Raw genomic sequence first — 17677 nt, 5'->3', positions numbered from 1 at the left:
GTACTGTGAACACTTCACATTCTATTCCAAATCAAAACATGATAAAAAAATGTATTAAATTTACACAGCTAGACTTTTCCTGAAATACACAATCATCTCCACTCTCATTTAAGCATTGAGCTCCAAGGTATTCTGTCTGCACCAGGTCACCAACCAGTCGATCTCCCCCCTGTAGGTGGACTCATCTTCAGTCTGTCATCCCGCAAACTTCAGATATTTAGCAGACTGATGACTGGAGGTGCAGCTGTTGGTGTACAGGGAGACGACCAGAGGAGAAAGGACACAGCCTTGAAATGGTCCAGTGCTAATGGTTCTGGAATCAGAGACATGCTTCCCAAGTTTCATGTGTTGCTTCCTGTATGACAGGAAGTCAGTGCTCCACCTGCAGGTGGAGTCAAGTATGCTTAGATAGGAGAGCTTGTCCTCTTGAAGGCAGAGCTGAAGTCCACAAATAGGATCCTGGCGCAGGTTTCCCAGGGAGTCCAGATGCGGGAGGATGAAGCGCAGAGCCAAGCTGACTGCATGGTCTACAGACCTGTTGGCTCTGTAAGTGAACTGCAGGGGGTCCAATTGCAGGTCAGTGATGGATTTGAGATGGGGCAGCACCAGACACATTTCATTACCACTGAAGTCAGAACAGCAGGTTGGTACTTAAGTTCTGTGAACCTTGGCTTCTTGGGGATGGAGATGATGGCTGAGGATTTGAAGCAGCCTAGCACATGATATCTGTGAACACTGGAGATAGCTGAATAACACAGTGCTTCAGGGTGGATGGAGAGAGTCAGGTCCAGCTGCTTAATGGGGGGTTTGTTTTTTTGAAGATCCTGCTAATGTTCCTCTCCAGGAAGGAGTGGTTCATTATCCTTGCAGAGGAAAAATTATGTTTCCTCATATTGTCAGGGCAGAAAGTACTGGGCCAGGGTCATCCCCTGCTAGCATTCATCTTTGTTGATATAACACATTGTGTTTCTCCAAATTAATGACAAAACATCTGATCATGGCCCAGACTAGGCAAAGGCCATGTCTGTATTACGATTTTGTTTCATTATAGGAAAGGTCATTAACACAGCTCACTGAGTGTGTAAAGCCAGAAGGCTCTGTAGGTACGGATGCATGACCTTTTGGAACTTCTCCAGGTGCACCTGTTTTCTGCTTCGTACAAAATTAAACCTCTCTTCATCCTATGTCTGAATCCTGAGTGCTCCTTGCGACGCCTGTCTCATTTTATGCTGACATCATCACAGAAATTTCCCAACAATCCTGATGGGGGAGGAGGAGGCCACAGAGTTAGACATGGAGATCCACAGGCTACTACTGAGGTGGGGGAGGTGAAGCTGGGGATAGTGAAACTGGTGGACTGCAGCTGCTGAGTGGGGTTGTGAGCGATGGTCTTTTCAAAAAGACAGCAGAATTTGTTCAGATTGTTGGCCAGGTGAAAGTCATTGATGGAGTTGGGGGCTGCAGGTTTTTAAATTGGTGAGCTGCCTGAACCCCTTCTAGACAGAATCTAGTGTGCCTAAATTGAGAGAGTGGCGACATGAGTCTAAAAAATTCTGTCATGTGACTCATGGTGCCATCTTGGGTTCAAAATAACATACGCTGTTAATCTATCTGCGTGTAAATCCAGCTATTTTATTTATTTATTTGTTGAAAATGCCGGGTTGCTGTGCATTTGGATGCACAAATAGACACAGCAAGGGCTTCAAGATGTACATATTCCCTTCAGATCCAAACAGAAGAAAAATTTAGGAAAACAAAGTCAGCCATGTGGGATGGAAGCCGACTTCATTGTCAAAGTCTTGAGAGGTAAATTTATTGTTCAAACTCACCTAAACTGTCATCGTATAAACCAGATATTCGCAGTAACGGGACAAAAAAAAGTCCAAAAGTTTTTGTATTGTTTTCTATGTAATAAACACCGTATATAACGGATTTTGTACAACGGATTTTCGCTCACATCAGATAAAATGTCCCGTCCAATCGCAATGTATTCCCATTAAACCCCTCGCATGTGGGACCGGAGTCATTTCCCTGATTAAAAGTCCAACCATTTATTTTTTTCAAACAGTGTTAAGACTGGGACCTGAAGCCTGACGTGCATCTGTTAATACAGACACAAAAGGCTGTGATTTGACACTTTTCTGCTTTCAATTGTTCATATGCCATCATATTTTAATACTTTTTACAGTGCACACGCTGATAAATGGATCAGAAAAGTCAGCATGTTTACAGCACAAAGCCGGTAAAGAGGAAAATTTACAGCTTACCTTTGATTTGGAGGTGATGATTGTAGAAAGAAAAGCTTGTTCATGGTCAAATTAGTCCAGAATAAAGCATAATGCACAGACAGAGATCTTTAAAACTGCAACGCACGTCATTGCATGACATGGTTACATAGCTGCAGCTGCATAAATCAGGCTTTAAATCAATAAATCATCATAAATTTTAAATTTTTGTAAATTTGACAGCTTAACTATTTTTATATTTATTTTGATAGTATCTGTACCTGGATGTGTTGTTGTATGTAGTTAAATTATTTTAAAAAATGTTAAAAACATTAAAGGTTCATTCAGTAGTTCAGCGCAGTTGGACCCAAAATGGTGCCATGTTCTAAGTTGACGCCACCACAGATTTATTAGATAGGCAACACCTGTTATAAAAGAACTGCCCCGAGCGGATCATGGCCCCGCCATCTTGAAAGGTTGACGCACTGCATCGGTCACTTGCTGTCAGTGGAAAATGTATGCTCTGAGCTTGTAATCACTGTCGATTCTGTGGCCGACTTCTCCGCTGTTATTTAATTTAAGATGTGAATACTTGTGTAGATTTGATTTCTGAAGTCAGATTTATCATACCTGTTGATCCTTTCTCCCTATAAAGCTGTAAATGGAGCGTAAAGTTCGGCTCCTGTTAACAGAAAACTCATGTCATCAGTCAGCTCTCTGGCTGATTCCATTTTTTTTCTCTCTGTACTTTGACAGCAAAGGATTAGAGTGAAATCATCCCGCGCTGGACCACAGCCCCCAGCCAACTGCGCACACCACCAACCAAGGAAGGGTATCGGAGACCCCGCCCACCCAACGACCGTGCTCACCGCTCGAGCACCCGACCACCGAGATCCCCGAACCGCCCGACAACGGCGCTCATGAGCTCCTCGTCATTGCAGACAGCCAGCTGCAGGTGACGGGGAATAATACGATTCTTCCTACTGTTCCGAGCAGCGCTGACGGCCAGCGCTAGGATCCCAGCAGCCAGACACTCGAGCACAGCTGCCAGGTAAACGGGGGCTCCGGCACCCACATGCCCTGCAAACTTGTGAGACACAGCAGTTCCAAGAACAATTGTGCACCATTGCTATCTGTCAGATGTGTTTGGATGTCAGGAGTCCACTGACCTCCAGTTTCTGCATTGAACTTTCAAAGTCGATATCACACTCCATCTGCTGCAGACCTTCTATTAAACTGTCCAGCCTGGTTTCATTCCGTTTTATTGCACAGCGGACCTCCTGCTCAATCAGTGGCAGCACCTGTAAACACAAAACACAGCAGAGCTACAGATGTTAGTTACTGTTACCTCGAAAGGGGCACTATCCTGCCAGAAACACAAGAAAATATTCATATTAATCTGCCTTAAATCTGAACTTCATAAGTTTTGAATACGACTGATTAAACATCTGTCTCCAACTACGCACAAGACAAACAGCTGGCGTAATATTAATAATTTATTTACATATGTAAAGGTGACAAACACGTGACTTAAATTTTGTGAATATCGATAATGAGTCATAGTTTTATTACTGAGGTGATGATGAGACTTGAGGCTGGAAAATCAAAGGAAAAGAGGAATGAATGAGGCTAAATATGGATAGAAATTCATAAGAATAAATCTGGTTGGAATTTAGTGAATTTTGAGTTCACAGAATTATTGTTATTATTATTATTATTATTAAGAAAAATAAACCCACTTTGCATCACTGATAGCAAAAACCATCAGAACACTTGAAGCATCACTTATCAGGGCCCTCTGAAGGGGGTGGAGAAGTTCGATTCCATCCAGTCTGGTTTCCTGGCTGGCCATTTGTTGGCCTTCCCAGCAAGACTGAACATGGAAGTTCAGTGGCTCCACTGAAGTTACAGACCCAGGAGGAAGATTTCAATCGGTGTCTGCTTTCAGACGATAGTTCCAGTTGACTTTTAAAACTTTTAGAAGATCAATAAATTTTTTTTACAAAATTTTAAAAGACGTAAGATTTATAATAAGAGAGCCTATTATTTGTTTCAGGGTTCTTTTAAAGAGTGCTTTGAACATGGTCATAAGCTCTGCCCACCTGGCATCAGATTGCTTTTGAACAAGAAAGCATTTGAAGACCTGAATACATCAGATAAAGTAAATGACATGATTTATACCTTCTTTTTAATAAACATATACCTGAATGAAACATCTGATATTCATTAATAATAAACAGATAACACGGAAGCATGCAGTAACCCATTATGCAAAGGAATGCTCTTAACAAATGTGTAAAGAATTAACTTGGAATATAAATTTCATCTTTGGTTCAGAAAAATATACAGAAAAATAATTTTTTTTCTTCCTTTGTTAAAAGTACATACACATGGTGAGGTCTGTGTTCAACTGATCTAGAAGGGGGCACTGTGATCCCTGCATTGATCATTGTATGTCTGGTTTGTGTCTTGACTTCAGTTTGACAGGAAACTTTTGTTTATTGAGATGTTCGATAGAAAGTGCCCTGTTCTGGGTTTGGAAGTTCTCCTAACTGGACAGGTTCCATTTAACTGTCAAATAAATTATGTTTGAATTAGGGATCGACTGATTATTGGCTGGAATGATTATTGGCCAATTACCGGCTCACCAACTATGGGCCCGCCCAATCATCGGCCGATGATTGGCCCTGCCAATGTGAAGAACCGATCATCGGACGATCATTGGCCCGGTCAATCATCATCTATCCCTAATTTGAACCAGTGCTGACTGGAACCAAAGTGCAGTTTGGAACAAGAGTCTTTTGATCTAGGTACTGCTGGCTGACATTTTACTGAGGTGTCATAAATTCAGCCAGGAAATGTTTGGGCTCTTCTTCAGACACTTGATGAAAAAGGGAGGGGGAAGACTTGGTGCCTGGTACCAAGCCGAGTGATGACAGTCATTCAGCTTAAGCATTGCAACCTTAAATGCAGTCCAGTGCTTTGTTAAAGATGCTTTGGGGCATTTTCGCTACACCTATGCTGCAATAAGAAAATGCACCTTGTTTCCAAAGTGTTTACCACCGAGAGCATCACATCTAAAAATTCATAACACACTGCCAAGCTAATTTGTAGTTTCATTTGTATTCTGCAATGACTCAATCTGACATCAAGTAACAGAAGTTTAAGTGCTTTTATTGGTCTCCATAACAACAAACATTAACCTGATTTAATGTTAGACAAATGGGGAATTCAGACAGTGTTTAAAATGTGTTTGGTGAACATGAACTGGGAAAATATGACATTGTGAAGTCTGGATCAAAATCATATCGACAGGTTGCCTGGATCACAATATTTTATAAAGTGTTTAACAATTCTTGCACATGGATACAATGTGCAGTGTTTAGTTTCTATGCTATATATGAGTACACAATCATTCCTCTTACTTCAGACTGGCATAAGTTAATCCGTTTTTCACTGGCTCCAGATAATGGTGATTTGCAGGACGACCTCTTCATTCTTCTGGCAAATACCAACTACAAGGGAAACAGGAAACAAAATATAGCTACGTCAACAACAACAGCAGCAAAGTTACAGTTAAAAAGGCATCTCTGGTAAATGTCAGAGTCCTGAAGAGTTGTTTGGGTTGTTTGCCCCCTTGCCTTCCCAGAATGCATCATGCACAGCCAAAATTATGGTATCTGCTAGCAGTCTATGGATGAACACGTGACTGGCATCATTGGTCACTTTTTTCCACGGGATGCAAAACTAAAAACTACATTTTTGAATAGAAACCGACTCTCACATCAAAGTTTCCTTGTTCTGGAAATACAATGAACTCAGCAGCAATTCTGTAAAACCAACAAACAAAAACTATGCTGTCATGGCGGATAGTGACTTCAGCGGTTGCCGCTAACAACAGAAATCAATGCTACCGCCTGGTGACACTAAACACCGACACGAGCCAGTGGGAGCCAACAGGTGCCAATAGAAGGCCTAGAATCAATATTTCTACATGTATTATACTGTAAAAAAGCTTTTGGTGTTGTTAGAATAGAAAATCTATGTAATTTTCAAAGAGAACTTTGAGCATACATACCGCAACGACTGATAAACAAGGCATCGAAGACAGATCCAAAACGCCATTGGAGTTAACACTAGGGATGGACCGATCCACAATTTTTCACTTCCGATCCGACCCCAATACCAGAATTTGGATATCTGCCGATACCGATAATTTTCCAATCCAATACCAGAGCTCTGTTTGCTTTAATATTATTATTATCATTATCATTATTGTTGATTGTATATGAGGATTTTCTTTTCCAGAAGCTATATCTAAGATAAAAGCCTAGATTTGATGTTATGGTGAAAGAATTAAGTACTTTTATTTTTTATAGACTTTTATAGCCATATTTGTATAGACTTAAAGAGAAAACAGCACTCCCTCTCTGTCTCTCTCCCTCTCTCTCTTTTTCTGTCTCTCCCTCTCTCTGACTGTCTCTCGCTCGCTTTCTCTCTCCCTCCGTCTCTCTTTGTCTTGCTCTCTCGCTGTTTTCGTGCTGCACAAACTTCAAACTTTTGGGAAATACGAAGCCTTTCAACTGTAAAATAAATGTGTCATCACTGACGCTCACGCACAGGATTTTAATGGAGACTTTTTCCCCTTCAGCGGACAGAATCTCTGTTCAGCTTCTCCTCCTTGGCTGCATGCTGAGCTTGTGTTTTACAGCCTTGGGACAGTGAAGTGGCTAACTTTTTATCACACATTTTCAGCAACAATTCATGCTTCACACATCTACATGTACAAGCAGAAAACATAGTCAAACAGAGATTTACAAACCAGTACACTGCATTTTAAATGATTTCATATCGGAATTATAAAATGAGTAATTAAAAAGTCTGTTTTTTGGGGGGGTTTTTTTAGAAAATGCACCACTTTATTACAAATTATCTCACATTCAGCTGTGCATTAAAATGATCTAAACCTAACATTCAAATAAACTGTGGACATTTTCCTCATGCAAAAGATACTACATCTTCTTATGTGCCTGGCCCATATGACAAAAACTTTTTATGCAGTCTTCATCAGAAAGATTAGAATCTGAAATTCAAAAGTGTTGTGATGGTCCTTTAGTCACCCAACTCTGAACATTAATTTAATTCTGGATCAATATTTATGCTTGATTGGCTTTTTACTTGTACAGTAGTATAGCATTGCATATGGGGTAGTATCCATAATTATTTGGCATTTATCTGAAAATTAATAATTCAGCTATGGGGAAAGATGCAAATTTAGAGTAAAGCTTTCACACAAGCTGATTAAGAGGAGCATTACGGTAAACTAGCTACTAGTGAAGCCAGGACAGATCTGGACTCAAAAGCCACCATTAAAAAGCAATTTTCAGTTTACAGCAAAAATAAGGGATGTTTTAGGTTTACTGTGTACATGGAAAATGTTGACCTCCATGGTAATTCTAGATTGGGTAGTGTTTATAAAACAAATAGCTGGCATTTTTCAAGGGTGGCAATAAATTATGCAAAGTTTCTAATAATGAGTTGGAATAGTGTGTGAGTCCAGAATGTTTTAGAACCTTAGACCTCAACAGTTTTTAGAAGAATAACTCAGTCCTTTTATTTCTTGTTAATTATGTATTTTTTAATGTTAATTTACTGTCTTAATGTATTTATAAATTGTTTCGGTTCTTGTTATCATATACAACCCATTATTATTATAGCATTATTATTGTTATTATCAGTAGGATGGGTAGTGATAAGATTTTAGCAATATCGATGCCATTATCGATTCTGCTTATCAATCTGATTCCTTATCGATTCCCTTATCGATATCTCTTGTGAATTTTCTGTGTACTAAAAGTAGGCTTTACAGGTTTTCTATGTCAACAACATTTTATTGAGTCTTAAAGTAAATAAATATGAAAATGGTCACTGGATTCTTGATCTCTGGACATAAATAGAAATAAACAAAATCTGTAGTTTTTGTCAAAAGCATTTCCTTTCATTGTGGCAGGAATATTTCTCCATACCTCTGAGCAGGATGTCTAATTTTGGGAGGAAAAAAAAATATTGATCGATTGCAGTTTGTTTGTATTACAACGTTTGGAAAGAGGTGTCAATTGAAAACAGCATTTCGCTTTATTTATTAATTCCGACTGGACTCTATTGTTCTAACTTGACTCACCAGAGAGCCGCGCAGCGTTTGGAGCTGTGTGAACAGAACGGAAGATGATTCTTGTTTCTTTCTCGCAACAAGACAGGAGTCCCAGTTAGTGACTTTAATCCGCACAAAAGTGACTCACGATTGACATATTCAGGGATGAAAGTGGTGAAAAGCAAAAAAAGCTGAAACCCAAAATTACCCCCAAACACCACTCGCACGAAAATTTTTGACGTCAGTTGGTAGTATGACCAACAAAAAATCAGATTAAACATGGAAACATATGATAAAATATATGACATAGACACCAATATTGATGAAAGTATATTTGACTTGACTACAATTGGTTGTGAGTATTATACGGAAAAACAGTTAAATAGTGAAAAAATTACTGAAGATACCCTGTCACTCATACATATAAACATCGAAGCTTGTACTATAAAATGTAAAAAATAAAAGATTATTTAAACCAGTTTAAAAATTGATTCAGCATTGTTGCAATCACAGAATCTCGGCTTAAAAATGACCTCATGGCTGATGTAGATAGAGAGATATGAGTTATATTATGTAAATAGAAGAGAAAAAAAAAGGTGGAGGTATTGCTTTGTACATAAAACCAGATCTGACATGTAAAATTGTAGAAGAAATGACAATTATAGATGTCATAGAAATTGTGACAGTGGAAATTGTACATGAAACATCTAAAAATATTCTAATCAGTTGTGTATACAGAGCACCAAACTCTTGTGTTGAGAAATTTACAGATAAAATAATAGAATTATTCTATTAAATCAAAAACAAAACGCTCTTTATGTGTGGAGACTTTAATGTTAATGTGGAAAGCTCCAGTTGCCAATGAGTAAGTGATTTTGTGAATTCAATGATTAGCTTGGGTTTATTCCCATTGATAACAAAACCAACCAGAATTACATTGCAAAGTGTAACTGCAACTGACAATATATTTACAAATAGAACAGATGAAATTATTAAGAATGGGATATTGATGACAGATCTCAGTGATCATTTACTAGTTTTTTCAATATTTAAATATAAAAATAGGTACAAAAAAAAACTGTTATAAACTTTAAAAGAGATAAGTCATTAAAAGCCTTAGAGGCATTAAATTATAATCTTAAAAATCAAAATTGGGAAGAGGTTTATGTCGGTGACGTTAATGTAGCATATAGTTCATTCATGAAAATACTGATGAATTCATATAATAAAAATTGTAAATTAATAAAAACTAGTAAGAAAAGAGTAAATAAACCATGGCTGACCAAGGAAATAAAAAACGCTTGTGTAAAAAAAACTATTTATATAAGTGCTTTTTAAAAATGCAAACAAAGGAAACAGAACACAGATACAAAAAATATAAAAATAAACTATTGACAATAATTAGGAAACAAAAAACAGATTATTATAGTGAACAATTGAATAAGAGTAAAGATAATATGAGGGCAACATGGGGAATTATAAAAAGTGTGATGTGACGGAGTGAAAAAAAAAGTGACGGAGTGAAATCACCTTTTCCGAATTACCTTGTCAAGGAAAATAAAGAGATAAATGATATAAAAGAAGTTGTAAATGAGTTTAATGATTATTTCTCAAAGGTGGGATCAAATCTGGTGGGAAATAAACCAATAGTAGAAGATAAATTAAATACAATTGTAAATATGGTCAACAGTATTTTCCTTGACAATGTGGAAAAAGATGAAATAAGGAATATTGTAAAAAACTGTGTAAGCAAAAGATCAACTGACTATGAAGATTTAGACATGATGACTGTAAAAAGTATAATAGAAACTGTTATTGAACCATTCGCTTACATTTGTAATCTGTCTCTGTTAACAGGAATTTTCCCAGACGAAATGAAAATTGCCAAGGTAGTCCCGTTATATAAAAATGGAGACAAACATAACGTTTCAAATTACAGGCCAGTGTCATTGCTTACACAGTTTTCTAAAATTATGGAAAAGGTTTTTGTGACAAGGTTGGATAAATTCATTGAGAAACATCATATTTTAAATAATGCTCAGTATGGATTCAGAACAAAACATTCGACAGCTATGGCAATTATGGAATTAACAGAGAAAATATCAACAGCAATAGATAAGGATTATATGGTAAGTGTTTTTATTGACTTGAAAAAAGCTTTTGATGTTATCAATCATTCAAGATTGCTTCACAAGTTACAACAATATGGAATAAGAAGAGGGATTGCACATCAGTGGGTAAGAAGCTACTTAGAAAATAGAAAACAGTTTGTTCAGATAAATAATATTAAATCAGAATTCTGTAACATTATTTATGGTGTGCCACAAGGGTCGGTACTTGGACCCAAACTGTTTATTTTGTATATCAATGATTTTGTGAATATATCTAATGTACTTGGTAGCATTTTATTTGCTGACGACACAACATTATTTTACTCTGGATCAGATATACAGGAAGTAGCACAAGTGATAAATACAGTGATAAAAATATTGGTTTGATATAAACAGACTGTCACTTAATCTTAATGAAACAAATTTCATATTGTTTAATGACAGAGTTAAAAAAATGATGTGTCATTAAAAATAGATGGAATGGACATTCAAAGGTAAAAGAAACAAATTTTTTAGGAGTTATGATTGATGAAGATTTTACATGGAAGTCACACATAAATTACATAAAAGGAAAGATAGCGAAAGCCATTGCTGTTTTGCATAAAGTTAAATATTCATTAAATAGTTATGGATTATTAACATTGTACAGTTCATTGATTGTTCCATATTTGACTTATTGTGTAGAAATCTGGGGATCAACATGTACAACTTATACACAACCTTTATTTTTGCAGAAAAGAGCTTTAAAAGTGATTGGCAACAGTCGATTTAGAGATCCATCTAATCCATTGTTCATTAAGTATAGGGTACTTAAATTTCATGATTTAGTTGATTTGAAATTACCACAAATAATGTACCAAGCGAATAACAATACCTTACCAACATTCAAAATATGTTTGAAAAAAGAGTAAGTAGTTATAATTTGAAGGGTATAGAAGTCTTTAAAAAAACCAAGATTCAGAACCAAGATAAAGGAACGGAGTATTGCAGTGAATGGTGTAAAATTATGGAACATCCTCAACAAAGAAATCAAAGAATCAAGGTCGCTTAAATTATTTAAAAAACGTATTAAACTTGATGTATTTCGTAAGTATGAAACTATGAAATAAGTCAGTGGGCTGTGACAAAGCCAAAAATGTAATCTGTTAATAATGTTTAGAATGTTTGAAGTTTAAAATGTAATCTATTAGGGATGTAGTCTTTTAAATAATGGTTAAAATTAGGAAAGAAGTCGGTGGCATGTGACAAAATCATAGAAATGCAATGATGTTGATTGATGATGCTTTGCAAGATTGTGTTGTAAAAAAGGGGCAGAATATATAAGACTTGTTCTTCCAAACTGCTCCTTTTCGTTCAATGGTTTGTAATGTTGTTAATTTTGCTTTTGTTTTTCTTTTAAATGAATGAAATAAATCCTCAAAAAAAAAAAAAGTCTAGAAGTTCTGAAATGCAATCTAGGACTATTCCAGACAATAAACTGCAGTGAGTGCAGTATCCACAACTTTCTTTATTCAAATTCATTCCAGTACTATTCCGCTCTTATTAGGATATAGCAGTTTTCTAGCTTGGCAGATAATTCTGGAAGAAATCACTGAAGAAATTAACAAATTGAAAATATGGTTTGACCAAAACAAAATGTCATTAAACTTAAATAAAATAGGGATGAAGTGGAGGTGTAAGTCACTAGGTGTTCACAGGAAACAGTTATTTATTTCTATATTTATTTATGTTCATTGTTAGTTGGTTTTATCTTTTCTGTTGTGTTTTTAATCAGGTTCTTTTTGTCTCTTTCTCTAAAATTGTACTGTAGCATTATTAGTTATTATTACTGTTATTGTTGTTGTTGTTGTTGCTGCTATTATTATTATTATCATTATTAATATATAAATAAAAATAAATTTAAAAAATATTAAAATTTGACTCTTTTACGACAACAAACGCTGAGCCATTAATTATTATACAGAAAACAAATGCACACAAGTGTGCTGAGATGTGAACAGCTTAATGCTAACTTTAACATTGAAAATGGACATGCTAATACATTAGCATCAGCCCTGTTTTTAAGTTATAAAATACATCTATCAACTGTTTCAGAAGACCATAACAGGTCAGTTTAACATAAAAAAGGTAAATATTACTCGCAGACATATGCTCTTTGGGGTTTTAGCGGAGAAAAATTAAGATAACGTGAAATAAAACAAAGAACCAACAAAGCAGAGGGTTGGATCACTACTTCATTGTTTCAAGCTTCAAAGAAGAGCTGTGCTGCAGAAACGGTTGATTACCAGACCCTGCAGGGGTTCTGTAATCAATCAAATGATCACTTTCCCAACAAACACCTCCAAAAACAACGGCCGCTCCAAAGGACCAATAAGGGAATCGTTAAGCAAAAAGGCTATTGATGTCAGTGGATCGAATCACTTCTTAACAATATCCGAAAAGAACCAGTTCCCGATACCCATCCCTAATTATCAGTATTATTATTTTATAATTAACTGTACGGTGAGCTGGCAGAGGGCACTCGCTTGGCTGGTCGACCAAGCCTGCGCTTCAAGGATGTGTGCAAGAAGGATATGAAAATGTGCTGCATCAATGTCAACACGTGGGAGCAGTGTACAGAGGACCGTGCAACCTCACACCTTACTGTCAGTCAATCAATAACACTAACAAATGGTAAATGGAATGCATTTATGTAGCGCTTTTCCTCCTGCATCAGATGCTCAGAGCGATTCACAAAAAAATAATACAATAACATGCTTTTGGAGGGCGGTATGCATTTTCAGAGGCCTGACATCCATGCCTTGCCCAAAATGACATATGCGTCGACGTAAATCTACGCTACCGCCCTAGCAGTGCCTCGGTAAAGTGATAATAATGCCTCATATTCACCCCGATGTGAGGGTGCTGCCATACAAGGTACTCACTACACACCGGGCGCAACTACAGGATTAAGGACCTTGCCCAAGGGCTCTTAGTGATTTTCCAGTCAGGCTGGGATTTGAACCAAGGATCCTGTGATCTCAAATCCAACGCTTAACCATGAGACCATCACCTCCCCCTAACAACACTTTTACACTAACTCCCATGGTGCACTGCAGCACAACATCCACTGCACCCTGCTCAGCATGCCGCTCTCATTGGAGCATCTCTGCTATTTTGACATTGTGGGATAGCTCGCCCACAGATTGAGCAGACTACTTTCGCCTGACCCAGTTTCCGATTGTTTGCAAAATGGCACTGAATTTTCAGACAATGAGAAGATGCTGCTGGATGCGTGTGAGTACTGACTTACTGTCATTTAGGCGTAAAAACACACGCGATACACAAGTTCGTGCGCCAAATATCACATTTATCTTGTGAAGTACTTTTTGCGCAGGAATTCATCAAGCACGTCGACCGCGGGCGCGTACTAACACAAAACATACAAAAACTGTATAGACGTTCGGCCACAAAGAGAGCGTCCACTTTTAGCTTAAGCTAAGCTAGTGGCACTCGTGAGAGTGTGCATCCATTGTTCACTGTTGTTTGCTAATATCGCTATTTTTTTTCAGAAATATTAGTCCTATCAACTTTACGTTTTCGCAGCGTTCATCGTTGACTCAAAATACGTAAACATACCAAACGGCAAATAACAGCTTTCCCAAGTTTCTCTGCGATCGAAGCTATACACACACATGCACACAGTTGACTATTATAATGTAGATTAGGCTTTCTATCGGCTCCAGTCTGTGTTCAGTTTCACAGCTGCCGCCTACGAGGGGTCAATGGGTAATAATATAACTTTCGCTTCCTCCTTGAATATTAACTCGTTCAGTCTGACTAAAATTGTATTATTATTTGTACATTTGGCAGCAATAATATTGAACAAGTACAACATTAAAACGCTAACTAGCATTTAGCTTGTAGTAAAGTCGTAAATAGCTAACGAGCTGAATATTAAAGCATAAGTTAGTTAATTACATACTTGAGTGGTACCAAACAGTCTGCACGTCCAACAGATTCAACTGTTATTCTGCAGCATTTCCGTGCCAGGTTCTGCTTCTTCTGCGTCTTTTTTGTGGCGGTTGAATCCAGGTCAACGACGCACTAGCGCCACCTATTGCTCGGGAGTGTAGCTCAGACAGTAAAGTGCAATCTCCGATGGTACTACAACAGGTTCTCATCGTCAAATAGTACACACGATCGATCGATCGATAGATAGATACTTTATTAATCCCGAGGGAAATTGTGTGGCGTCCCTCGCTCTCATTCATATATCTAAAAGTTACACAACAAGTTAAAAAATAAGTTAATGAATTAAAAACAGCACCAAGACAAGTTAATAAATAAGTAGCACAAAAACAGTATACAAAGTGCAACAACTTACAAGAGTCAAGGCACCTGAGACTATGTTTAGGCATTTATAACCCCTCGTCTGCTGCCCCTGGCTGATGTGGCTGCATTATACAGCCTGATGGCCCAAGGGACAAAAGAGTTCTTCAGTCTGTCAGTGGAGCGTTTGAGGGAGAGGAGTCTGGAACTGAAGGTGCTCCCCTGCTTGGATATCACAAAGTTCAGGGGGTGGCTCTGACTGGACAGGATTGTCCTGATCTTGGAGAGTGTTCTCTGCTCCAGCACCTTCTCCACAGGGTCCAGACACAGTCCCACCATAGAGCCTACTTTTTTAATGAGCCGGTTCAGCCTCAGAATGTCCTTTTTCCTCGCACCGCTCCCCCAACACACAATGGCGTGGGAAAATAAAACATTAGACACGATGGACTGATAGAACATGTGCAATAACTTGGAGCAGACCCTGAATGAAGCCAGCCTCCTAAGAAAGTACATTCTACTCTGTCCCTTCTTGTAGACATCATCCATATTAGCTGCCCAGCTCAGCCTGTTGTCCAGTTGCAGCCCAAGGTACTTATAGGTGGAAACCAGCTCCACCTCGGATCCGTCAATTACGATGGGCTGCAGAGAGGCTGGCGCCCACCTGAAGTCTAGTATCACTTCCTTTGTTTTGGTGGTGTTGAGCAGGAGTTTGTTTTGCTGGCACCATCCCAAAAAGTCCTTCACCATGCTCCTATACTCCCCTCTTCACCACCCTAATACATGCCACAGTTGCAGTGTCATCTGAGAACTTCTGCATGTGACATGTATCGGAGTTGTAGTGAAAGTCCGTAGTGTAGAGGGTGAAGAGGAGGGGTGAAAGCACCGTGCCCTGAGGTGCTCCAGTGCTGCAGGTCAATGTAGAGGACCTACATCCCCCCACTCATACAAACTGTGGCCGGTTGGTCAAATAATCCAAAATCCAGAGCACGAGGTGGGGGTCCACAGCCAAGATGTTAATTTTCTCCTGGAGAAGACTAGGATGTATTGTATTACAGTTTTTATTGATTGCTTTGACGCAACAGTCAACTCAAAATCCACATTTTCAAAACAGTTAACACAGAGGCCTAAAACAGTGCCCCCAATGGTCAAAATGACACATTTTGTTAGCAAACGGCTATAACTGTGTCAAAACATTTAAAATGAGGAACAAAAGCAAATTTTGCCTTCAAACAGCACATCTTGCCCACAAGTGTATGAGCACTTCCAATCAATCATAACACAATGGACAACAAAATACAAAACACAGCACTCAGTGTGAATCAGTGCACCATTGGTTGACATTGTAGCCCATAACTGTTACATGCCAGTGCCGTTTTCTGCCTTCTTGCAAAAAATGGATCCAGACTCAGACTCATATGCTTTGATGGAAATTTTATTGATTCCATTACATTCTTTTTTTTCAGGCTTTTTCATGGCTGACAATTGAAATATTCCTACAGAAAGTATGTAAATCACAATACATAAAATCCATTACTGTAGGCCTATAAGAAATTAGGAAAATTAAAAAAAAAATCTATCTTTTACAGTAAAGAACAAAAATCTTTAGTAGGCCTAATACTATAAGAGTATAGAATACAGTAAGAGTACAGTACAATTGATACTCAGTCTCTTCTGTCTTGACGAATGGGCCACATGGCCTCATCTACATCACATTCAATGTTCTCTCTGGCAATGCAGCAAGGGAACAACCTTCTGGCATGCCTGATCCAGCCTTGGCATGCCTCTGCATCAATATCTTGGGCTGCAGCAGTCATTGCATTGAGCAAGGGCATCCGATCATAGGGGTGATGATCATAAACCTTCCATCTCCAAGCACTAAAGAATTCCTCTATTGGATTAAAAAAAGGGCAATACGGTGGAATGAATTGCGCCATCATCCAAGGGTGGACTGCAAACCACTCATTTACAATACGAGAGTGGTGGAATGCCACATTATCACATATGATGAGGAACAGTGGCAAGCCAGGCCTCAACAGCCCTCTCTCCTGAGGTGGGATCAGCATGTCATGAAGAACATTCAGGAATGCTCTGAGGCGCTCGGTGTTGTAGGGCCCAATGGGGGGGATATGGCACAGGATGCCATCATTGGAGATGATAGCACACATACTTATGTTGGCGCCCCTCTGCCCTGGACCTGCAATAGTGGCCCTATGCCCAATGAGGTGCCGTCCTCGTCTTCTGACTTTACACAGATTGAAGCCGGCCTCATCTACATAAATGAAGACGTGATGTGACCCCTCGGCTTCAAACTCCATTACAGTTTTTATTGATTACTTTGACGCAACAGTCAACTCAAAATCCACATTTTCAAAACAGTTAACACAGAGGCCTAAAACAGTGCCCCCAATGGTCAAAATGACACATTTTGTTAGCAAACGGCTCTAACTGTGTCAAAACATTTAAAATAAGGAACAAAATCAAATTTTGCCTTCAAACAGCACAACTTGCCCACAAGTGTATGAGTACTTACAATCAATCATAACACAATGGACAACAAAATACAAAACACAGCACTCAGTGTGAATCAGTGCACCATTGGTTGACATTGTAGCCCATAACTGTTACATGCCAGTGCTGTTTGCTGCCTTCTTGCAAAAAATGGATCCAGAATCAGATTTGCTTTGATGCAAATTTTATTGATTCAATTACATTCTTTTTTCAGGCTTTTTTGTGGCTGACAACTGAAATATTCCTGCAGAAAGTATGTAAATCAAAATACGTATAATCCATTACTGTGGGCCTATAAGAAATTAGGAAAATAAAAAAATCTATCTTTTACAGTACAAAAATCTTTAGTAGGCCTATACTATAGGAGTATA

General features: G+C 38.3%; 1 protein-coding gene across 3 annotated transcripts in view; it reads right to left on the bottom strand.

The window, feature by feature from the left end:
* The window catches only part of atf7ip2 (activating transcription factor 7 interacting protein 2), a 50391-nt gene extending 35872 nt beyond the window's left edge, over positions 1-14519 (bottom strand). For 2 of the 3 annotated variants that reach the window (XM_034190984.1, XM_034190985.1), the window contains exons 1-3: positions 14452-14519; positions 5651-5740; positions 3395-3526 (exon numbers count right to left, since the gene is read on the bottom strand). In XM_034190984.1, coding sequence (XP_034046875.1) covers positions 3395-3526; positions 5651-5722 — 204 coding nt within the window. In that variant the 5' untranslated portion in view covers positions 5723-5740; positions 14452-14519. Of the gene's footprint in view, positions 1-3394; positions 3527-5650; positions 5741-14451 lie in introns of those variants that run through there. The other variant, XM_034190986.1, reaches the window with a different exon arrangement.
* Positions 14520-17677: the final 3158 nt, after the last annotated feature.

This window comes from Thalassophryne amazonica, chromosome 16 (genome assembly GCF_902500255.1).
Source record: "Thalassophryne amazonica chromosome 16, fThaAma1.1, whole genome shotgun sequence".
NCBI classification, from domain to species: Eukaryota; Metazoa; Chordata; class Actinopteri; order Batrachoidiformes; family Batrachoididae; genus Thalassophryne; species Thalassophryne amazonica.
Note: the sequence above shows the minus strand (reverse complement) of the source record. Positions and strands in the feature narration are given on the sequence as shown.